The following is a 25,340-nucleotide window of genomic DNA, read 5'->3' as shown; positions in this document are numbered from 1 at the left end:
CCACAACCTAAAGTGACATTTCACATTGGAGAGCTGATAAAATCCTACAAACTCAAGCCAGACTGGCGTTTTTCTCAGAAGGAATACTCAGGCACGTGCTACAGGACCAGTTATAGGAGAGGGAATACTGTAGATTTATGTAATATTGTAAGCTGTTGTGCTGCACCGCAGGCTAGCCCATACCTTACACCCATACACTGATTCTTGTTCTTTTAACAAGATAATAACAGGTAAGGTGAGGCAGCTTATTTGTGCCCCCCAGTAGGTAAATTACTACACTTTCTACCTTCATCCATCAGAAGGCGCCGTGCTGTGCAGCACAAGGGTCTCAGCCTTTGGACTGGGTGTATGTAAATTTATTGTATGTTTCCAGCATTTGTGGTTGTGTTTATTTGCCACATCTAAGTAAAATTCTGTTGTGGCAAAAGCTGGTGTTGGGGTTGCTTTCCTCATTCGTGACTTCAGTGTATCCTGGGGAGCCCACCCCGGTACACGGCTTACACAGCTATGGGGGAATTTAACAAAGAGTGGTAAGAGGCAACCCCTCTGTTATTTAGGAACAATCTTTTCTGTCTTGTATGCCTTGTGTAGGCAGGTGCAGTCTATCTTCTCTGCTCTGCAGTCGCAATGCAGGTGGAGGAAGAAGTCAAGAGGAACCTAACTCTTCTTCTCGGTCACAGGGAAACAGCATCTGATTGGATGCTGGCACCCCATGTGACTATGGCAGCCATCTTGGGTCAGGCCCAGTCTATTTAAGACCCTGTCCCCCGGGTTTGGTGTGCATTTTATATGTGGCAAGAAGAGGAACAGGTCACCCATCTGTCAGGGACAGTGATTAGCATCAGAGAAGGCTTCCAGACAATTAGGGAAAGTGCAGGAACATGCCATCCTTCCCGGAAGCCTCCCCATTTGGGTACAGACTAGCCAGGCCGCATTCCAATCCCTCAAGACGGACACTGTCAGCACACCTGAGACCTACTGCTACTACCCATAGCTGTTACATCCTGTGAGTGCTTCCAGTCGGGTTGCCTTCCTGCCAGGCTTGTGTATTGTTGAACTTCAATTTCAATATAGTTCTGTGTTCTGCATCTGGAATTTGAGTGTTCTCTGCCACTACACCACAGTGCACCTACCCACACGTGTCTGAACCAGACACAGCATCAGGCCTGGATCAAAGGAGAGCTGGGGGATCTAGGGGGGTGCTGGGGTGGGCTGTGCCCCTCCCCCCGAGATTTTAGTTGTGCCTCCCAGGTCTCTAAGAGTGCACCCACTGATCCAAGAGGTACTCTGATGGGGACAGTTGATGTAAGGGGGCATAAGTTCTGTTTGATCATCCTAACCTAATGACAGCCTAATACATACTAGTGTTCCCTGTTTGCTCCTGCACTGCCTCTGCGCTACATGTCAGATGTTATTTTTGGGTTGTGACAGGTGGTACAGAAGTAAGCTAAGTGAACAGGGAGTACTGGTTCCCTGCATCTCTGTCACACTATTGACATTTTGTCCCCTGACTTTTTATACTGCACCCCCAGATCAGATGGCATACATTTCAGGAGTGCTTAGCAGCAGTCTGTTGCTCATGCTCTCTCTGCCCAATCATTCCCCTGCTCAACTGAGAGCAAGAATGAAGAGGAAAGCTGTTAATTCTGCCTTTTCCAGGGATAACAGCCAAACATATTGTTGGCAGGCAATGTTTGTGCAGTGTAAACACTACACAGGCAGAGAGGAATCTGAACTGTCAGTATGCCAGGTTCAAACTGCTGAGGATCTGAAGCAGTTTTCTATAGTGATGTAATGCGCTCCTGGTTAGCTAGGTAGGATTTTTGTTAGAGGCTGGGTAGCAGCCTGGGATGAGTCAGCCTGGGAGTGAGATAGTGAGTTCACCTAAGGACAGGCTGGGAGGCTCTACAGGTCAGGGCTTCTGGAGCCCTCCCACCCTTTCTGGAAGATGGGCAGAGGAGGGGAGAAGGCCGAGATCTGCATATTTGAGGGACCTTGGCCAATCACCAGGCAGGAGGCCGGGCTTGGTGACCTAGGACAACTCTTAAATTTGGCAATGCCGGAGCAGCAGGGGAGACAGGTGAAAGGTTGATTGAGAGAAGGCTAGAGTATGGAGCCTGGGAGGAGGCCCTAGAAAGGGGAGCCTACCTATAGGCAGGATGCTGAAAGGAAAATCTCCACTGCCCATGGTCTTTAGGGAGGACATTCTGAGCATCAGGGAAGGAACCAGCCCAGCAAAAGGCCTGAAAGTAGCTACCAACCCACCACACTGACAGGACAGGACAGTGTGAGTACTCCTACACCCCCTGGGCTAGATAAAGGGAGAATGCGGTCAGGTGCAAGACCCAACAAGTTATCATCTGGGACTACTTCATTGTTAAATATTGGAATCCCTTGCCCAGGGATACCCTCAGTGCAGCTGGGTGAAGAGGAGGATTCAGAAAGTGCTATATTTTGTGGATCCACATTTTTTTGCACAGTGTACAGGTTGCTGTGAGATGGGGAAACAGCTCTCATTGTTTGAATACTGCTTGTGTGGAGTAAATTAAATGTTTTGACTGACATTCTGCAGTTTAGCCACAAGATGTCACTATTTTTCTAACAGCCTCAGACTGCAAAGAGATTTCTATATTCATGAAGAGGTGGAGTTTTCACACAGAGGAGAGAGAGCAGCCATGTTCTGGAGAATGGTGAATGAGGGGGGACGTGTGAGCTGAGAATCTGATGACATCCAGGTGTGAGAGCACCCCTCAGAAACCAGAGATTGCTACCAGGATTGCTGATGAAATTGCTGCCAGGAAGGCTGATGAGAGCAGAGGAACTAAGCAACAAATATGGCAAGACCGCATGCTTGTTGGAGAGACATTTGTTCTGTTCAGAGTCACCAGTGTATGCAAAGCAAACCCGGGTCGGTAAGATCGTGCACGCACCTCATTTCAGTGTTGGTGCCTTGAGACTGAGTCCAGGCCTATAGTTAGTTAGGGTCTCTGTTTGTGTCAGGCCACAAGTGTTGTTACTGATTATTGGAAGGACTCCACAACTTAAAGTGACATTTCACATTGGAGAGCTGATAAAATCCTACAAACTCAAGCCAGTCTGGCGTTTTGCTCAGAAGGAATACTCAGGCACGTGCTACAGGACCAGTTATGGGAGGGTGAATACTGTAGATTTGTGTAAGATTGTAAGCTGTTGTGCTGCACCGCAGGCTAGCCCATACCGTACACCCATACACTGATACCTGCTCTTTTAGGGTAATAACAGGTAAGGTGTGGCAGCTTAGTTGTGCCCGCCAGTAGGTAAATTACTTCACTTACTACCTTCATCCATCAGGAGGCGCTGTGCTATGCAGCACAAGGGTCTCAGCCTTTGGGCTGGGTGTATGTAAATTTATTGTATGTTCCCAGCATTTGTGGTTGTGCTTATTTGCCACATCTAAGTAAAATTCAGTTGTGGCAAAAGCTGGTGTTGGGGTTGCTTTTCTCGTTCATGACTTCACTGTATCCTGGGGAGCCCACCCCGGTACACAGCTTACATTGCTAAGAAGTATTCATCAGGTTTTCAGTTCCTAGGGCATCCCATATACCCATAGACCCCATCCAAGTTGTTAACCTCTTCATAAAAACAACTAAGAGTCAGCACAAGGACTGTTTACTCACTTTAAATGTGCAAGTGTGGAAAATGCATGTTGCAGAGCATAGGGGGCCCCAAAACAAATCCAGCGGCCCTCTAGAGGGTAGTGCTATACAAAAAACTGCTGCTATCTTTTTATTAATTATTTGTGGGACCCACACCAGTGATAATGGGCTGTATATATTGTGGGTGGTGACAGCATAGACTTACATAGTAAGTTCAGTGTATTAATAGAAGCGCCCAGAGAGGCGTTGGCAGTGTTGGAGGTGGAACATGGAATGTTCAAAAGGGAGGTAGGTGAAGTGACACTTTGTCCTCCATCTATTTCCTCCCTGTCAGATGGCTTGCTGTTATCATCAATGTTAGGGTGATCTTGAGCTAATGTACATGTATGAACATCTATAGATGAAACTCGAAAAATTTGAATATCGTGCAAAAGTTCATTTATTTCAGTAATGCAACTTAAAAGGTGAAACTAATATATGAGATAGACTCATTACATGCAAAGCAAGATAGTTCAAGCCGTGATTTTTCATAATTGTGATGATTATGGATTACAGCTCATGAAAACCCCAAAACCACAATCTCAGAAAATTATAATATTACATGCAATCAATAAAACAAGGATTGTACATAGAACAATATCGGACCTCTGAAAAGTATAAGCATGCATATGTACTCAGTACTTGGTTTGGGCCCCTTTTGCAGCAATTACTGCCTCAATGTGGTGTGGCATGGAAGCTGTCAGCCTGTGGCACTGCTGAGGTGTTATGGAAGACCAGGATGCTTCAATAGCGGCCTTCAGCTCTTCTGCATTGTTCGGTCTCATGTCTCTCATCTTTCTCTTGGCAATGCCCCATAGATTCTCTATGGGGTTCAGGTCAGGCGAGTTTGCTGGCCAATCAAGCACAGTAATCCCATGGTCATTGAAACAGGTTTTAGTGCTTTTGGCAGTGTGGGCGGGTGCCAAGTCCTGCTGGAAAATGAAGTCAGCATCCCCATAAAGCTCGTCCGCGGAAGGAAGCATGAAGTGCTCCAAAATCTTCTGGTAGACGGCTGCGTTGACCCTGGACTTAATGAAGCACAGTGGACCAACACCAGCAGATGACATGGCTCCCCAAATCAACACAGACTGTGGAAACGTCACACTGGACTTCAAGCATCTTGCAGTGTGTGCCTCTCCATTCTTCCTCCATACTCTGGGTCCTTGGTTTCCAAATGAGATGCAAAAGTTGCTCTCATCAGAAAAGAGGACTTTGGACCACTGAGCAACAGACCAGGTCTGTTTTTCTTTAGCCCAGGTAAGAAGCTTCTGACGTTGTTCAGGAGTGGCTTGACAAGAGGAATACGACATTTGAAGCCCATGTCCAGGATCCGTCTGTGTGTGATGGCTCTTGATGCACTGACTCCAGCCTCAGTCCACTCCTTGTGAAAGTCCCCAACACTTTTGAATGGCCTTTTCCTGACAATCCTTCAGGCTGAAGTCATCCCTGCTGCTAGTGCACCTTTTTCTTCCACACTTTTCCCTTCCACATAACTTTCTATTAACATGCTTTGATACAGCACTTTGGGAACATCCAACTTCTTTTGCAATTACCTTTTGAGGCTTTCCCTCCTTATGGAGGGTGTCAATGATGGTTTTCTGCACAACTGTCAGGTCAGCAGTCTTTCCCATGATTGTGATTCCTACTGAACCAGACTGAGAGACCATTTAAAGGCTCAGGAACCCTTTGCAGGTGTTATGGCTTAATTAGCTGATTAGAGTGGGACACTTTGAGCCGAGAATATTGCACCTTTTCACAATATACTAATTTTCTGAGATTGTGGATTTGGGGTTTTCATGAGCTGTAAGCCATAATCATCACAATTATTACAAATCGCAGCTTGAACTATCTTGCTTTGCATGTAATGAGTCTTTCTCATATATTAGTTTCACCTTTTAAGTTGCATTACTGAAATAAATTAACTTTTGCACAATATTCTAATTTTCCGAGTTTCACCTGTATGTGAGTGGTAGTGGAGCTTGCCTCAGTGGGATCTAGATGTTTGGGCGACATGGAAACTAACTTCTCATGCATTGATTTAAGGTTATTTCCCTCTGATTTATTTTCATAGGGTTTATTTTGAGCCTTCTTATACTTATGAGGTCATTTTGAGGTCTGTATTGTATTAGTTGGGATAAAGTTGGTTGTCCTTGAGGCACCTGGGCATTTCCAATTGAAAATACGCCCATTCTTATAATCCTCAATATCACATTCAAATTTACCAGTTTTTTTGCTAACCATTTTATATTCATGTTTACGTATATTCTTCTCCAATACTTCACACCAAGAATATAAGCAGGAGATGCAGTACTAATGTCTCCTTCTCTGAGACCCGTTTCTGAGCGACACCTAATCGTCTCTCCCTTTTTTGGACTAAGATATAAATCCATTTTGTAGTACAAAATTCTGAAATAAGTTCCCACTCTTTTTTGAGGTCATTATCTAAAAAAACACAATGCTTGTTAATCCTTAGACCCCATGGGGTGACCTTCAGTTCCAGATATTTACGAAGAAACAAGAGGTCCCACCACTGTGTATTTTCATAAGTTTTCCCGTGCTGTAACTGAAAGAAAGCTTTTCTCATCCTAATTTCAAATTCTTCCATATGAGAGGGATGGGAAGAATTCCCTCCTTTTATTTTTGGCATTTGAACAGTATCATTAGGTTGGTTCTTTAACTCATCACTAGGCAAATAAATTTGATAAAAAATCAGTTGTAGCCTATTTGACCTATCGGGTGCCATGAGAGGAAACAAAAAACAAAAAGGAAAAAATTAAGTTGATATTATTTTTTATTGTATTATATGTAAAATGTACGCTAATGAATGTGTACATATATCCCTTTTTTTTTTTATTCTGCTGCAATGAAACCATATACCAATAATAATTTTTTTTAAAAGCACAGGAAGATCATGTACCATAAAATGAATTACAAAAATATGCAATATACGGTTGGATGGTCATTTTATATGAGCCACATAGCTACATGTAGTCAAGGATATCTTTGGGGACCATATGTCCCAGGTCTTAGATAAAAGTCCTGTATCCTCGAATCAAAAGATGGAAACAGCTGCCATTAGATGTACTCCAGCAGCAAGCCATTTAATTATCTACCACCAGCATGGTTTATATGCCATATTGTATTGCTTGTCACTTTATCGATCCTCATTGGATATATAACGTTTTGCTGATGCTTTTATGAGTCTTATTAGTGGACAATAAAACTCCTTTTATTTTGGACATACTGTCTGTTGTTTGGACATATTATTATTATCTAGTAGTCACACCAGTACCAACTCTTGGCTCTACACCAATAGCGTTCTATATTTATTTCCTTCTTTTCTACATATTACTCCTAGATGGTATTAGAGCAGCTGTGGGATTAGCCTTATTTTCAATGTGCCACAGCATCACATTATGGTTATCAGCGCCCAGTGGTTTGTTATACCGGCATTACATTCAGGGAGACATGCAGGGTCTTCTAGACCCAGGATGTCTCATTAAAGAGAACCTGTCACAAAAAAAATCATGAAAAAAATATTTTTTTTTAATTGTAAAAAATTCAAGTTACACCCATGCACATAAAATCTCTGCGGCCCCCCCCCCCCAAAAAAAAAAGTTGAGTGCCCCACTCATCCCCACATATATGCACGTACAAACGTAAACACATGCATTGGGATGCCTACGCATGAAAATATCAATTGTGATACACACATATAGCCTTTCACACCGGAATGAAAGCAATAATTTTAGCACCAGACCACCTCCATAACTCTAAACTGATGACCAATAGCGAGATTTTAAAGAGTCGCCTATAGAAAAAATAAATATATGTTGCCATTTCATGGGCACACGTTAAATTTAAAGTTTGACATGTTGGGTATCAACCTCAACTTTTATATTTTACCAAAGAATTGAGTAATGTATTGTGTTTTTGTGCCCTAAAATTAACTTTAGTGTGTTGTTTTACTGAAAGTTAGCATTTCTTAAACCTTTGCAGTAATATTGTGTGATATCCCTTGAAATTACCAAGTGAGAAAGCTGTCACATTCAGTAACATTGTAACTGAATGATACAGCTTTTTAAATGAATTACTGGTAAATAAAATAAAAGCCATACATTACTTATAATTGCCTGCCTTATGGGACCGGCAGGGTAAGTATAAGTAATTTATAGCTTTTATTTTATGCTGCCATTTTATACTCTGAACAGAAAATAAAGTTTTGTTAGTTAAAAAAAACTGGCTCCTAACTTTTTTTTAGCTGGCTCCTAGATAAAAAAACAAATATGTCAAGCCCTGAGTTAGCCAATGTACCTCCAAGGCAGCATCAGCTAGTACCAGACTAGTGTGCCCGTCCAGGGGCGGACTGACAACTCATGGGGCCCCCGGGCAATAGGGGATCATGGGGCCCCTGTGTCCTTGCCCAAACTCAAAAAAGCCTATGAAAAAGGTACCAGGGGCATCTCATGGGGCCCCCTACTGACCACGGGCCCTCGGGCAGTGCCAGAGTTTACCAATGGTCACTCCGCCCCTGTGCCCATCACACCATCACAATCCCACTATAAGTCACTGATCACCGCCATTACTAGTATAGTGTCATAGCTGCGTAAATTCCAGTAAATACAGTAAACACTTTTGAATGGCCTTTTCCTGACAATCCTCTCCAGGCTGACGTCATCCCTGCTGCTAGTGCAACTTTTTCTTCCACACTTTTCCCTTCCACATAACTTTCTATTAATGTGCTTTGATACAGCACTTTGGGAACATCCAACTTCTTTTGCAATTCAGTGATGGTTTTCTGCACAACTGTCAGGTCAGCAGTCTTTCCCATGATTGTGATTCCTACTGAACCAGACTGAGAGACCATTTAAAGGCTCAGGAACCCTTTACAGGTGTTATGGCTCAATTAGCTGATTAGAGTGGGACACTTTGAGCCGAGAATATTGCACCTTTTCACAATATTCTAATTTTCTGAGATTGTGGATTTGGGGTTTTCATGAGCTGTAAGCCATAATCATCACAATTATGACAAATCACGGCTTGAACTATCTTGCTTTGCATGTAATGAGTCTATCTCATATATTAGTTTCACCTTTTAGGTTGCATTACTGAAATAAATGAACTTTTGCACGATATTCTATTTTTCCAAGTTTCACCTGTATGTGAGTGGTAGTGGAGCTTGCCTCAGTGGAATCTAGATGCTTGGGCAAAATGGAAACCAGCTAAATTCCAGTAAATACAGTAAACATACCATAGTTTGTAGACACTATACATTTTGCACAAACAAATGAATATACACTTATTGGGATTTTTTTACCAAAGACATGTAGCAGAATATATTTTGGCCTAAAATTATGAAGGAGTTTGCTTCTTTATTTTTTTTATTGAATATGTTTTATAACAGAAAGTAGAAAATATTGGGGGATTTTTCACAATTGTCAGTATTTTTTGTTTATATTGCAAAAAAAAAAAACCCAGTAGTGATCAAATGCCATCAAAAGAAATCTCTATTTGTGTGAAAAAATTATATAAATTTAATTTGGGTACAGTCTGCATGATCGAGCAATTGCCAGTTAATATAGTGCAGTGCTGAACAGCAAATAATTCTCTGGTCATAAAGGGGGTACAACGTGGTAAAAAAAAAATATTGTTCAGTAAAGTTTACAAAAGTCACTGCAAAGACTTGTTACTGGATGCAGTATATGCTTGCAGTGGATGCAAGCATATAAGGAACAATGACATTACTGCAGGGGATGTCATGGGCCTTTTGGATCAGAGGAGCATAGTCTACATCTGTAAGTGTATGTAGCAGCTGGCTCCAATAAGAGCAGGTGGTGGTCTTGAGACTGCACTTGTGGCAGCTGAGCGGTCAGACAGGTTCCATGGACACACTGTCCTGGTGGTTGAGGCTTCCGTATTGCACCCTTTGGTAAGTTTAGTTTTTGGCTCCTCTGTAGCCAGTGGAGCAGGAATTGTTTGGGGTTCTACTGGCTGCAGGTTCCTGCATTCCAATAAGTTCTTCAATATAGTGGGTTGGGAGAAGCAGACCCTGTGCTGAATATTCATGCAGCCTCAACCTCAGCCAATCTTTTGTTGAGAAGGTGAGCAGCAGGGGGCTGGAGTGTGCATAACTAGTCTGGGGCCTAGAACAGCAGGGGCTTTGCCCTGGGGGAGAGAGACCCAGCCTGGGGCTGTCTGCCTTCCTGGGCTACCTAGCTGAAGACTGAGGAGGATCATCAAGTACGGTACACTAGAGGTCTACCGTGAAGGAGTTAACTACTTATAGAACAGATATTACTAAATGGCAGATTGCGGTCTACAAACGGAATGAAAGACCGTCCTATACAGATGGCAGCTCCGCCACTTGGCAGCCTAGATGTCCTCTACCAGCTCCCCCCCCCCCTTCCCCCGCCGCCACCACAGCATTCATCCTTATAGCTGGGAGAAGGCAGAAGGCACGGCATGTTAATATGAAAAGCATGTCCCACATGTCCCGCCCTCTGTCCAGACATGCCATGCCTTCTGCCGTCCACCTGCTGTGTAAGGTAAGATTGAAAAGATTAGAGGAGGGATCAGTTGGCAGGTGGTAATGAAAGGGAGGGGTATTCATTCCATATAAAGGGGACTGGGCTGCAAGGAAAGAAGGGGGGCTATGTAGAGGACCAGTATACAAAAAAAGAGGGCTGTAAAGGGACTGAGATGCAAGTAAGGAGGGGCTGTAAAGGGGACTGGGGTACAAAAAAGGAGGGCTGTAAAGGGTACTCGGTTGCAAGGAAGGGGGGTTGTGAAGGGGACTGGGGTGCAAGGAAGGGGGCTGTGAAGGGGACTGGGGTGCAAGGAAGGGGGACTGTGAAGGTGACTGGGGTGCAAGGAAGGGGGCTGTGAAGTTGACTGGGGTGCAAGAAAGGGGGGTAGTGAAGTTGACAGGGGTACAAAGAAGAGGGGTTGTGAAGGGGACTGGGATGCAAGGAAGGGGGGTTGTAAAGGGGACTGGGGTGCAAGTAAGTGGGGGACTGTAAAGTGGACTGGGGTGGTAGGAAGGGGGTTGTAAAGCAGACTGGGATGCAAGTAAGGGGGGCTATGAAGGGGACTGAGATCCAAGTTAGGGGGAGGCTGTAAAGGGGACTGGGGTGCAAAAAAGGGGGCTGTATAGAGGACTGGGATACAAGGAAGGGGGGCTGTGAAGGGGACTGAGATGCAAGCAAGGGAGGGGGGTTGTAAATGGAACTGGGGTGAAAGGAAGGGGACCTGTGATGGTGACTGGGATTCAAGTATAGGGGGCTGTGAAGGGGACAGGAATGCAAGGAAGGGGGCTGTGATGTAAAGGGGTGACTGATGTGAAGGGGAAGGGGACTGTGATGTGAGGTGGGGACTGAGGACATTGATGTAAAGGGTGGGGAGCTGTGATATGAAGGGGGGGCACAAGGCATTTAAGTAAAGGAGGTGCTGTGATGTAAAATGTGGGGACTTGGATGCAAAGAGGGGTTGTGATGTAAAGCAGGCACTGTAATGTAAAGAAGGGGCTAAATTGAAAAGGGGGTGCTGTGATGTAAAGAGGGGGTTCTGCAATGTAAAAGGGGGTGCTGTGGTATAAAGGGGAACTGTGATGTGGAGAGGGCTGTGATGCAAAGGGGAAACTGTAATGATAGAGGGAGGGGCTGTGATATGAAGAAACCGAGCCATAGCACAAACATAAGACTCGGATCTCTGCTGGATGAAAATTTTAATGACCGGACCATGAATTTTAGCTCAATATCCCTGTTCTAGAGTGTCCTCTGTTAAAGCGCACCACACATGTGAGGTATTGCTGCAAACATTATAGCAAGAGCAATAATTCTAGTGCTAGACCTCCTTTGTAACTCTAAACTGGTAACCTGTAAACATTTTTTAAAGTGCCGCCTATTGAGATATCGTAATTTTTCACCATTCCACGAGTGTACGCAATTTTAAAGCATGAAATGGTAGGTAGGTATCTATTTACTCAGTGTGACATCATCTTTTATACTCTACCAAAACATTGGACTATATATTGTGTTTTCTACTGTTAAAATTCATCAAATCGTATTTTTTCCCCCAAAAAAGTGTTTGAAAGACCACTGCACAAATACTGTGTGACATAACAAAATTGCAACAACCACCATTTTATTCTCTAGGGCCTCTGCTAAATATATATATATATATATATATATATAAAGTTTAGGGGGTTCTAAGTAACTTTCTAGTGAAAAAATACTTTTTACTTGTAAACATAAAGTGCCAGAATAGGCCTGGTGTTCAAGGGGTTAAATACTCTGTAAGGCTCGCTATTTAACACTTTCCACTTGGAGAAAGCAAGAAACAGAACAGAGCAAAAGTGAAAATTAAATTAAACCATGTCTTTATTCTTCCACTTATTGTTTCATATTTGAGCTCACATATACATTATAGTAGTAGTGAAATAAAGACATCACCTTAAAGTAACGATACAAGATGGATGTATCCCGTATCCAGCCACAAGAGGGGGCCATGAGAATGAGCAAAAAGTAGCAAAAGCAAACTGCAAGAACAGTCAGCATGAAATGACAGTTGTTTCCCAAATTACAATACAGCTTTTAAAGTACGGATATAAATACATCAGGTGCCATTATAGGACTGGCATTCAGACAAAGTGGCAGTTTCTGATTAACATGGATGAAAATTTTTGTGATAAGCAGTTTATTAAGGCACAGTGTGGAATATTTTCATGATACAATACACAATGACATGTTTATAATAAAAATGGGAGCATACTATATGTTAAATTCTACATTTACATTACATATGACACAGCAGGAGGACTAAAGAGGAGGGGAGGCTGAGCCAAGAAGTCCACTGGGAAGCCTAAAGTAGATCTAAATCCAATCACTAAAACCTCATGTGTGCTTCAACATGTAAATCAAAATTTGTTTTCAATCTTTTTCAAATCTGCAGCTTTTATTGAGTAATACCTGGTGTTCCTGCCATGAACATTTGTGCTCAGCCACTTCCTGTTATGGGGTGACAACTGCCTCCCAATAGTGCTCCTGTGTGGTCACCCTGTCACCTGCACCACTGGTAGAGGCTACAAGGGGCTGTACTTACACTTATAGTGCGGGTGTATTCCACCGTTGTTACTATCAGGAAGCCCACCCTAAGCAGGGAGGTGCAGCCAGTGCTGGAATGTGTGCACAAAAAGCAGCTGAAATAGATCAGTGACACTGAGATATAAAAAAGAATACAAATGATGAAAGTATTAAAGTGGATGTAAAGTCTGAAGGTTTTTTTTACCATCTATGCCTAAAGGTAAAATCCTTCAGTGTGCAGCTGCCCCCCTTTAACCCCCCTGCAATACTTACCCAAGCCCGATCTTGATGTAGTGATGAGCACAAGAGCAGCGGCTCTTCCAGGTCTCTCCCTCCTCAATGGCTCAGACACAGCGGAGGGAGCCCTTGGCTCCTGCTGCTGTCACTCACAGCCAGTGAGGAGGGAGCAGGGGTGGGGGCCAAGCTGTGCTCTGTGTGCCTCACGGAAACACAGAGGCAGCTCAGGAGCAAGCACTCACGAGTGCCCCCAGAGCAAGCAGCTTGCTCTGGGACACTCAGCAGGGGGGAGGAGTCAGGGGGACCTGAGAACAGGAGGATTCGAGGCTGCTCTGTGCAAAGTCATTGCACAGAGCAGGTAAGTAGGACGTGTATTTTAAAAAAAAGAAAACGAACCTTTAGTATAACTTTAAATATATAGTGTATAGCACATGGCAATTGTTTATGATATTATGGGTTCTGTGTATATTAATTATGCAATGTGGATACCTCAAGTATTTATACAGCGAATAATCGCTGTATTGTTTGTAATATGATTCTCTCCTATGATCGTCAGTTGCATCTAGTAGCCTTAAAGCACCCAAAAGGGGAAGTTCCACTTTAAGGCTTCATCCCCCAGTCCCTGTTAAGGATTGGCACCTTTGGAGAGCAGGGGGGAGCAGGTACCCAATTTTGACAAGTACCTGCTCCCACTTCTACTCTGATTGCCTAGGCGATTGGAAGCAGAAGTTGTCCTCCCTCCCTCCCCGTAGTCTTCTGGGACATGTGACAGGTCCCAGAGGACTGCAGGACCATTCACAAGGTGCAGCGCTACTTGGTGATTTGGGGGCACATGTGCATACTCACTCCCGTGCTGGCTCTGTGTGTCCATAAGATTGACAGCAACAGGAGCCAATGAGGAGAGAGAGCTGCTTACAAAGAGGTTTTTACCTTAATGCATAGAATGGCTTGCTTTATTTTTTTTACTCTGTTTTACTTTGTTTCTGTGCTGTCCATTCCTTTTCCTTTTTGAGGGTTTTTTTTCTCTGATATTTTATAATGGATCCTGCTGAGAGACATATCAAATGTGGGGGTGGTAAGGGCCATACATATGGAAGCATTGATTTTTAAATGGGTTGTAATAGCAGTGATCTCTAGCAGTCTCATGTAATATCCTGCTAAAGTGCTTCTAAAGGCTGAAGGTTTTGCATTCTCTGTGTTAAGATAAAAAAAACATCAGTATCCCCCCCCTATACATACCTGAGCCCGATCTTGATCTAGCAATGTGCACAAGAGCAGCAACTCTCTCAGCTTTCTCCTTCCTCATTGGCTCAGACACAGCCAGTGAGGAGGGAGTGTGGGGCGGGACCGAGTCTATGGACATACAGAGCCAGCTTGTGGCAAGCCTGCACAAGTAACCCCATAGAAAGCACCTTGCTATGGTGGGCACTCAGTGGGGGGGGGGGAGCCAGGAGTGTTGGTGCGGGACCCAAGAAGAGGAGGAATCAGGGCTTCTCTGTGCAAAACCATTGCACAGAGCAGGCAAGTAAGACATATTTTTTATTTATTTTTGTATTCAAATGTTGACAGCAACTATAGCATTATAGCATGTTTGCAGTCTCTGACCATCTCCTGCACCATATTTGTACTCTGACCATCCCCTTCACCATATCTGCAGCCTCTAATCATCTCCTGCAACATATCTGTAATCCCTAACCTTCTCCTGTCACATACAGTATCTGCTGTCACTGACCATCTCCTGCTCCATATCAGTAGTTTCTAACCATCTCTTGCACCACATCTGCAGTATCTGACCATCTATTGCATCAAATTGGCAGTTTATGACCATCTCCTGCACCATACCTGTAGTTTTTGACCATCTCTTGCAACATAACTACTGTCACTGAGCATCTCCTGCACCATATTTGTAGTCCCTAACCATCTCTTGCCCCATATGTGCAGCCTCTTACCGTCTCTTGCATCAAATTTGCAGTATGTTACCATCTCCTGTACCATATCTGCTGTCACTGACCATTTCCTGCACCGTATGTGTAGTCTTTAACCTTCTCTTGCACCATATCTGCAGTCTCTGACCATCTCCTGCATCACATTTGCAGTTTCTGACCATATCCTGCACCTTACCTGTAGTCTCTGACCATCTCCTGTACCATAACTGTAGTCTCTGACCATCTCCTGCACCATATCAGTAGTCTCTTACCATCTCCTGCACCATATCTGCTGTCACTGACCATTTCCTGCACCATATGTGTAGTCTTTAACCATCTCTTGCACCATATCTGCAGTCTCTGACCATCTCCTGCATCACATTTGCAGTTTCTGACCATATCCTGCACCTTACCTGTACTCTCTGACCATCTCCTGTACCATAACTGTAGTTTCTGACCATCTCCTGCACCATATCAGTAGTCTCTTACCATCTCCTGCACCATATCTGCTGTCACTGACCATCTCCTGTACCATAACTGTAGTCCCTAACCATCTCTTGCACTATATCTGCAGTCTCTGACCGTCTCTTGCATCGAATTTGCAATCTGTGACCATCTCCTGCACCATAACTGTAGTCCTTAACCATCTCCTGCACCATAACTGTAGTCCTTAACCATCTCCTGTACCATATCTGCTGTCACTGACCATCTCCTGTACCATGTCTGTAGTCCCTAACCATCTCTTGCACCATATCTGCAGTCTCTGACCGTCTCTTGCGTCAAATTTGCAATCTGTGACCATTTTCTGCACCATAATTGTAGTCTTTAACCATCTCCTGTACCATAACTGTAGTCTCTGACCATCTCCTGCACCATATCTGTAGCCTCTAACCATCTCTTGCACCATATCTGCAGTCTGTGACCATCTCCTGCATCACATTTGCAGTCTCTGACCATATCCTACACCTTGATTGTAGTCTCTGACCATCTCCTGTACCATAACCGTAGTCTCTTACCATCTCCTGCACCGTATCTGCTGTCACTGACCATCTCCTGTACCATATCTGTAGTCCCTAACCATCTCTTGCACTATATCTGCAGTCTCTGTCCATCTCTTGCATCAAATTTGCAATCTGTGACCATCTCCTGCACCATAACTGTAGTCCTTAACCATCTCCTCTACCATATCTGCCATCACTGACCATCTCCTGTACCATATCTGTAGCCTCTAACCATCACTTGCACCATATCTGCAGTCTCTGACCATCTCCTGCATCACATTTGCAGTCTCTGACCATCTCCTGTACCATAAATGTAGTCCCTAACCATCTCTTGCACTATATCTGCAGTCTCTGACCATCTCTTGCATCAAATTTGCAATCTGTGACCATCTCCTGCACCATAACTGTAGTCCTTAACCATCTCCTGTATCATATCTGCTGTCACTGACCATCTTCTGTACCATATCTGTAGTCCCTAACCATCTCTTGCACTATATCTGCAGTCTCTGACCGTCTCTTGCATCAAATTTGCAATCTGTGACCATTTCCGGAACCATAACTGTAGTCCTTAACCATCTCCTGTACCATAACTGTAGTCTCTGACCATCTCCTGCACCATATCTGTAGTCTCTTACCATCTCCTGCACCATATCTGCTATCTCTGACCATCTCCTGCACCATATCTGTAGCCTCTAACCATCTCTTGCACCATATTTGCAGTCTCTGACCATCTCCTGCATCACATTTGCAGTCTCTGACCATATCCTGCACCTTGTCTGTAGTCTCTGACCATCTCCTGTACCATAACTGTAGTCTCTGACCATCTCCTGCACCATATCTGTAGTCTCTTACCATCTCCTGCACCATATCTGCTGTCACTGACCATCTCCTGTACCATATATGTAGTCCATAACCATCTCTTGCACTATATCTGCAGTCTCTGTCCGTCTCTTGCATCAAATTTGCAATCTGTGACCATCTCCTGCACCATAACTGTAGTCCTTAACCATCTCCTGTACCATATCTGTCATCACTGACCATTTCCTGCACCATATCTGTAGCCTCTAACCATCACTTGCACCATATCTGCAGTTTCTGACCATCTCCTGCATCACATTTGCAGTCTCTGACCATCTCCTGCACCTTATCTGTTGTCTCTTACCATCTCCTGCACAATATCTGCCATCACTGACCATCTCCTGCACCAAATCTGCAGTCCCTAACCATTTCTTGCACCATATCTGCAGTCTGTAACCATTTCTTGCATCAAATTTGCAGTCTGTGACCATCTCCTGCACCATACCTGTAGTCTGTGACCATCTCCTGCACCATACCTGTAGTCTGTGACCATCTCCTGCACCATACCTGTAGTCTGTGACCATCTCCTGCAGCAAATTTGCAGTCACTGACATCTCCTGTGGCATGCCTGTAGTCTCTGACCATCTCCTGTTGCATGTCTACAGTCTCTGACAGCTTTCTATAGCATTACATTTACTGAATGTTATGTGTGGCTCTTTGAAGATATCAGGGGCCACACTTGAGGCCTCTATATCAGGAAATCTGAACACTAGTAGTTTAGATCTACTTTAGTCATATCTGTTTTGAAGGGACTGACTTTTAACAATTAAGAGTGTGTCAGGTAAATTTTCAAGCTGCAATATGGGTCCAACACTGGATAAAATATTATGTGCCACATAGTCCCAAGCTATGAACTGAGCCAGAAGCATCCTGAAATTGGAGTCAATGTAATTTATATCAGGCGGATGTACTGATTGATCTCTATTAACATGCTCCGGTGTTCATAATTCCACATTTTTATCCTTTGCTCAGCTTATAATCACTGAGTCTTAGTTGAATGTATCTGTATTAATTATAAACTTCAAGACACATCTGGTTGATAATGGTCACACAATGAATTTCTATTGTCTTGGATAACATTTACAACTAATACTTTGATGCTACTCCTAAAATAAGTTATTATTATTCTATTTCCTATACACAGTTTTCTGGTTCACATTCTCTGTCTTCTGTGAGCATCGGACAGGCTGTTCCATTGTTGGCCGGTTTCAGGCGTATGTACCTGGTCCTGGTCTTCACCCCATTAGATCCGCAGCTGCCTTTACAGAGACCCCAGGAAGACCAGACAGAGACCTCACAATCCAGGGGTGTTCCTGAAATACACAAATGATGTAGAGAATGCCTGTCATACACAGCAAAGAAAGCATTCGCCAAGTGCATACTGCATCTTGTCACTAGATGGAGCTGGAAACCAAACTAAAGTACTACCTCACCACATTGTACGGAACTCCGAAATATCCACTAAGACATCATTATGGCATATTTTCACTTATACTTTCTTTTTTTTTTGTATGGGTACAACATTTGGGTGACTGAAGAGCTAGATTTACACCCTTGTGGGACCATGTCCATTTCTCCAACTTACCCAGTGCCACATACCGCTTCACCTGCTGTCCAAATCACTGACTGTCCATATCAGGGGTTCTCAACCTGTGGCCTGATGGCCATAAGTGGCCATCAGAGCTCTCTGATGTGGCCCTTGACCTCAAACCAGGGAAGCACATGCCCAGGGTCATGCCTGTTGATTGCGATCCAGGCTTGCTGACCCGCCATCCCAGAGCATCAGAGTGAATCGAGTTGGAGTTAGCAGTGGAGGAAGCAGATGGCCATGGAGATAGCATGAGCCGCATGAGCCAATGCTTCCTCAGTAGAGCTGGCTCCAGTCCCAGACAGAGTAATACCAAGTACTCTTCGTCTAGGACCATTCTAATAGCCTGGAGATGGGCAACAATGCCAGCAGAAGCTGGAAAACAACACACAATACACTGTGTTTTTGCAATGGGCATATTAGCACCCATAAAAGGCTTAACAACTATTAGTCTGCTTTTACACTGATATGCGGGTGCAGCGCAGTGCACCTGCAGCTTTCCTGTGGGTTAGCTGCACTGAACCATAGACTTCTATTCTATGAAATCCGGCTTCTTCTCCTCTGCCTCCCGCCGGAATTCAGCAGCTGTACCAGGAAAATATTCATTATGCTTTTCAAAATAACAAAAAAATCCAAATTCTGAACCATTTCATTTCATTGTGGCCCGTGGCTGGTTACCCATTCACTTACAGTAAGTGGCCCTCGTTCTTCAAACGGTTGAGCACTCCTGCCATGTATCAACAGTGCCCAATGCTTTTGCTGGGACAGGATCATGCAGGGTTTGTTGCTGCTGAGTAACTTCCAAAGCCACCGCTACCCAGCAGCCTCCTAAAATCCCTTTATCCAGGAGGAAGACATTTTGGTAATTAACTAATTATTCCTGGCCATTCTTAAAGAGGAAGTCTGGAAGAGGCTTTCCTGTTAGTCAGGGAGTTCAGCTGGTATCAGAAGCGGCTGACTGGCTTCCTAGTGCTGCTGCAGGTGTATATGGCTTGTCAGTCTTGATGATCTTCCAATTTTTTCACTAGTTCACAGTTCTATCCAACCAAACTCTTCATAATAATGAATAGTGCTCCTCAGGTCATGCGGGCTTCCTCAGGGGGATGTATTCACACATCGTCAGCTTGCCCCTTCCCTGCGCCTTATGCCACAGGTCATGTGGCTTCCTCAGGAAGATGTGTCCACACATCATCAGCTTGCCTATTCCCTACGTGTTATGCCACAGGTTATGTGGCTTCCTCAGGAAGATGTGTTCACACATCGTCAGCTTGCCTCTTCCCTAGCCTGTTATTGTTATCTTATTTTGTATATATCTGGAGCGATTGAGAACCATGAAAATGTGAGTGGCATTTTAATGTTTTTAGCAATAAGCAGTTTTAAGGATAAAACACTATTTTTGCCTATTTTCGCTTTTTTACGTAGATAACAAAAGAGGAGGAGCTGGCACGATTGAAGATCCATCGGAGAGTCATCATTCTATTAGTCCCACTAGGAGGACACATGTGCTTTATGACCAAACGTTATAAAATGTGAGGTCAAAAAGCTCCAGGTGAGCGCACATCTTGGGTGATAATGGAGGAGCACTATTAATTATTATGAAGAGTTTGGCTGCATAGAACTGTGAAATGGTAAAAAAACTGGAAGATCATCAAGAAATACACATTACTATATGGGACTTTCTACACGTGTTATGATGATTTTTTCAATATACATATTATGATTTATTGATTGAGGTATAGTTGCAAGGGGTATTGTAGTATTGGGAGGTGCACTAATATATGTTTATCGTAACAAAGTGGATATAGCTTTCTAGGTGGCCTAGATGCTGAGCTAGCGTGGTCAGCAGCGCTTCTTCTTCCCTCACCACTGTTCAACCACAAAGCTAACAAAAAGATGAATATGTAATGAATGCAGACTAGTGCTTGCCCAACATGAGTGCTGTCACTAGAAATGCTGGGGATCATGTCAGATAGCTTGCCAGTGCCAGGCTCAGCTGGATCCACCACTCAGAGATCCAGCTTGGGCTGCCTGCATCATAAGAACAAATGTCACCGTGTACCACTGTGTGCCATACCAGCAACACCATGGAAATGCCTGACACTGTGTAGCCTGGCTGCTGCATTCAAGCAACCATTGATGCTGGATCACCAGGAGGTGGAACCAGCTGGGCCTGTCATTGCTTGTAGGTACAAAGAGGGGTTGGAACATGGGAACTGGGTGCTGAAGTTACAATCATGCTATGTCAGGAGAGGAGACAACCGTGCTCCACAGGGGCACTCAATGAAAAGGGGTTAAATTTGCCGGTGTAACTGTTGAGCTCTGCCTGAGCTCGAAAATGATCATGGCCACAAACTGGGCTTCTAGCAGGGGAGGAGCTGAAAGTGTTTTACTGAAAAGGCAAAGAAAGGTATTTATACATGAATGTTTGGACAGGTATTTAATTAAAGTGGTAGCAAGCTCACTATATTTTAAGCCTACCTGTAGGTAAAATTAATATCTCCTAAACATGCACCATTTAGGAGATATTCTCTCTTTTTTAAAGCTGGTGCATGAGCTCTGAAGGGACGGTATACCCGTGCCTTCCTTCAGAATACTGTGCTGTGGCCCAGGACTCCTGCGCGCATGTGTGGAAGTGATGTCATGGCGGCCTGGCCTGTCAGACGGCCGGACCTTGCGAAGCCAGAAGGAAGACCTGGTGAAGATGGAAGCCTCTGTAGCGGTGACAGCGCGCCGCTGGAGGGTTTCGTTTTATGGTAAATTTTACATAATCTGCTAGTATGCAATGCACACTAGCACATTATCACATTACCTTGCAGGGGACTTTCTTTTTTCCCTTGTGGCTTACTACCACTTGAAGAGTTCTTCCTTAAAGTGTTACTAAACCCAGGACCCGGCACTCACTATATCCAGTCCTCCATAGTACACAGTACATGGAAATGCAATTGTTTTAGTAAATACAACCAACCAAATACCTTTTGTCATCAGCACTATATAGCAGTCTTGTGTCTTCTATCACTGTCCGGCCGAGCACTTGTAAATCTTGTAGGAGTTTTCATTCTCTTCTGACTGATTAGCCCTGTGCTGATCACATTCACCATCCACCCCCGAAAAAAATAAAACTCTCTAGCAATATGCACCAAACAGAGCATGTGCAGACTTGCCACTGCTCCTCTGTACTATGACAGATGGATTGGGGACAGTAAAAGAAGGGAAGGATCAGAGAAGACAGGATGAAACTGCCTTTTAAATAAAGCACAGGATTAACCCCTTACTGCATATACAGACTGATTTTTACTGTTGTGGGTTGAGTAACACTTTAAAGTTTAGTTTAAGCCAAAGTTTGTATTTTTTATTTTGAATGACAGAGGCTAGAGTTGGACTTTAAAGTATATAGGGGTGACTGAACCTACCCCAGCCTGTAAGTAGATCTGAAATAACTGGTGGACTGACACTGTATATATTCTAAATTGAATGTGCATTTCATCTTAACTCAACAGAATGGTAAGTGCTTTACCTGAGATATTTTCGTCTATTTCGTTTCCTGTAGTCGTCACATTTGAAGTAATATCAAGAAAGGACATTATCTTGCCTTTGAGTTTTGTAAATGTCACTTTTGCAATTGGCGGCAGGCTCTTTAGTCGGGGATAAAAGAATGAGTTTGCCGGATGATTTGGTGAGGAAGATGTAATCTGCCAATGAAAGAGAATGATTTTGACATTTGCATTTTTATTTCACAAAGTGATAAGACAGAACTTCAAACAACTATGAATACCCTAGACATTTTATAGCTCTTTCCGTGGGGAGTATGATAAAATTCTGCAGGAAAGTCGCACATATAATTATTCCACAGAATACCATGTAAAGGCTAAAACAATATATTTTGGAGTAGATTTATATGCTAAATGCATAAAAGAAGATTACTTGTTTTAGAGGGTTCAGATGATTTTAAAGAAAAACCTCTGTTAGCAAAAAAAAAAAACCTTGTTTTATGAAATGCATAATAACTAATTTCTTTTTATTTCTGTGGATCTCAAAGAGACGCAATGCTTTCCCAAGGGCAGGATCATGCGGGGCGCATTGCTGCCTTCAAAGCCACTTCCACCCAGCAGCCTCCAGAACCACCTCTACTCAGGGGCCACTATGATTACACATCCTTGGTAGACCCTAACTTTAAAAATTGCAGTTAAACGTACATGTGCATAGAAAAAAATGTAAATACTCATTTACAGCTTTTATCTCTTTCATAAATAATTTTAATGACTTACAATGTGCCTTTGAACTTGCTAAGGAATGGATTCTCTTGAGAGTCTCATTTCTCTAGCACAGCCCCCTCCAGGGGCGGACTGACAACTCATGGGGCCCCCGGGCAATAGGGGATAATGGGGCCCCTGTGTCCTTGCCCAAACTCAAAAAAGCCTATGAAAAAGGTTCCAGGGGCATCTCATGGGGCCCCCTACTGACCCCGGGCCCTCGGGCAGTGCCTGAGTTTCCAAATGGTCAGTCCGCCCCTGGCCCCCTCCCTCCTTGCACATTATAACCTTCTCTTTGGGAGTGTCTCATTACTGTCTGTGCTGGCCAAGGTCCTCTGCCCCTCCCCTTATAGCCTTTCATGTAGCTGCTGGGGGGAGGAGCAAAGGGTAATACTACATTGTATTAAGTGTGACTTGAATGATAGCTCTGAGTCTGCTGAGACTGATAGCATCACATACAAGATTGCAGCTCCCGGTAGCAGTCCCGGGGCTTTTTGATGTCTACACAAGGAAGGTAAAAACATACATAAAATATGGTAAATGCACAAATAATCAGATGGGAAGATTGTCACTGAAATCAAGGACAACTTTAATGTTTAACTCCAGTCATTTTTTTTTAATTTTGGATTTAACCGCTTCCTGTCTGCCCTATAACAGAAGTACTGCTATAGGGCTGTTCGGGTGTGCAAAATCATGTATATACACATGATTTTGCCGTTCCGGGTAGGGGGCACGCGCCGTTTGCAGCCTCAGCTGTCAATCACCGGGTACCCGCCAGTTATTGCTAAGCTCCTCCAGCAGGGGAGGGGACTGTTTGTAAACAATACAGTTCTCTCCCGTCAGCTCGTGCGTGCACACTGCTTTGCATGGCTGTGCATAGCCATACAAAGCAGTGTGCTTTCCGTGAAGCACAAATACAACACACTATGTAAAATGGCACACAGTTAACTCTTTGATTCCCCCAGATGTTAACCCCTTCCTGTCCAGTGCCATTAGTACAGTGTCAGTGCTTTTTATTAGCACTGATAATTGTATTGGTGTCACTGGGAATGTCAGTAACACCAAGTCAGTTCCCCCCAGTGTCAGAATGCCCACCAACATCCTGCAGTCCCGCTATAAGTCGCTGGTCAACACCATTACTAGTAAAAATTAAAAATAAATTAAAAAATCCCAGTATATATACCGCCATTTGTAAACGCTATAACTTTCATGTAAACCAATTAATTTGCATGTATTTGAATTTTTTTTAGCAAAGACATGGAGCAGAATACACTTTGTCCTAAATGTATGATGAAATTTGACTTTTTTTAATTTTTTACTGGATATGTTTAATAGCAACAAGTCAAAAATATTGTTTTTTTCTCAAAATTGTTGGGGGTTTTTTTATAGCGCAAATAAATAAAAAAGCACAGGCAATCAAATACCACCAAAAGAAAGCTCTTTTTGTGGAGGAAAAAGGACTTAAATTTCATTTAGGTGCAGCGTTGCATGACCATGCAATTGTCTGTTAAAGTAACGCAGCACCGTAACCAGGGGCGGACTGACCATTCGAGCACTCGTGCACTGCCCGAGGGCCCAGGGTCAGTAGGGGGCCCCATGAAATGCCCCTGTTACCTGTTTTGTAGTCTTTCTTGGGTGTGGGCAAGGACACAGGGGCTCCATGGTCCCCTGTTGCCCGGGGGCCCCATGAGTTGTCAGTCCGCCCCTGGCCGTAACTCAAAAAAATGGCCTGGTCAGGAAGGGGGGTAAATCTTCTGGAGGGCAAGTGAGCACTATGGGAGAGATTACCTAAAACTGGTGCACTCAGAATCTGGTGCACCTGTGCATGGTTGCCAACCTCAGCTTATTCAATTATTATTAAGCTTTGGCATAAAATCCTGGAAGCTGACTGGTTTCTATGCATAAGTGCACCTGATTTTTGTACTTTTCAGCTTTAGTCAATAAACCCCTATGTGTCATCAGACCTCTATTATAAAAGATGTGTCACTGCTCAGACTAATTCACTTGTGTATGTAAATTTGACCTTGAGCTACTGGGCCTGTAAATTACATAAGTTTTTCAACAGGTTGTAAAGAGACTAACACATGGAATAAGCTCAAGAGCAACACCTGGTAGCTAAAAGAATGTATGAAGGTACCAGTAGGCAACATTTCATATAAAGCAGACATAAACACCATAATTAATGAAGAAAATATGTTTATAGTCCATATACATTCCTTTTAAAGAAAGCAGGAAATAAGTGTATTTGATGCTTTGTATGATTTACTGTACTTCAGTTTTTAAGCTTCTTGACACTTTTTCGGCACAGTTAAAGTGACTCTGTGAGTGGATTAAAGTACAAGTCCTTCCTAAAAAGAAAATAATTAATACTCACTGTACCTGTATTGCCAACCATGCCATTCTTTGATTTCCTAAAGCTCTACGGTTTTTGAAGAACTTTCTGATTTCGACCCCATCTGGCAGTGTCAGGTCCTCCTCCATTCTCTGTGGTTTCTTCTGCCAGCCCCTACATCACTACAGAATGTAGGGGGACCAGACACCAGATACACTCAAAATAATGGGGTGCAGAAGATATTTCTGAAAACGTAGCACTTGAAGAGAGCATATATCAGTGGTGCGGGAAAATATTTTCTTTGCAGGAGGACATTTTTATACATGTAGGCAGGTGTAGTCTGCTTTCTCTACTATAGGTGGCGCTTGACCGGAGTGGTACTGTAGCTGGAGGGG

The 25,340-nt window shown here is 43.6% G+C and overlaps 1 protein-coding gene across 1 annotated transcript in view; it reads right to left on the bottom strand.

Annotated features, from left to right (window-relative positions):
- Window positions 1-12,034: 12,034 nt before the first annotated feature.
- Window positions 12,035-25,340, bottom strand: part of SPON2 (spondin 2) — a 28,739-nt gene continuing 15,433 nt past the window's right edge. Inside the window, exons 5-6 of the mRNA XM_089692290.1 lie at window positions 21,878-22,052; window positions 12,035-18,088 (exon numbers count right to left, since the gene is read on the bottom strand). Coding sequence (XP_089548416.1) covers window positions 17,910-18,088; window positions 21,878-22,052 — 354 coding nt within the window. The 3' untranslated portion in view covers window positions 12,035-17,909. The remainder of the gene's footprint in view (window positions 18,089-21,877; window positions 22,053-25,340) is intronic.

The sequence above is a fragment of the Staurois parvus genome, unplaced genomic scaffold, assembly GCF_062004578.1.
Source record: "Staurois parvus isolate SC_StPar_1 unplaced genomic scaffold, SC_StPar_1.0 ptg000581l, whole genome shotgun sequence".
In the NCBI taxonomy this organism is placed as follows: domain Eukaryota; kingdom Metazoa; phylum Chordata; class Amphibia; order Anura; family Ranidae; genus Staurois; species Staurois parvus.
This window is presented reverse-complemented; position numbering and strand designations above follow the sequence as displayed.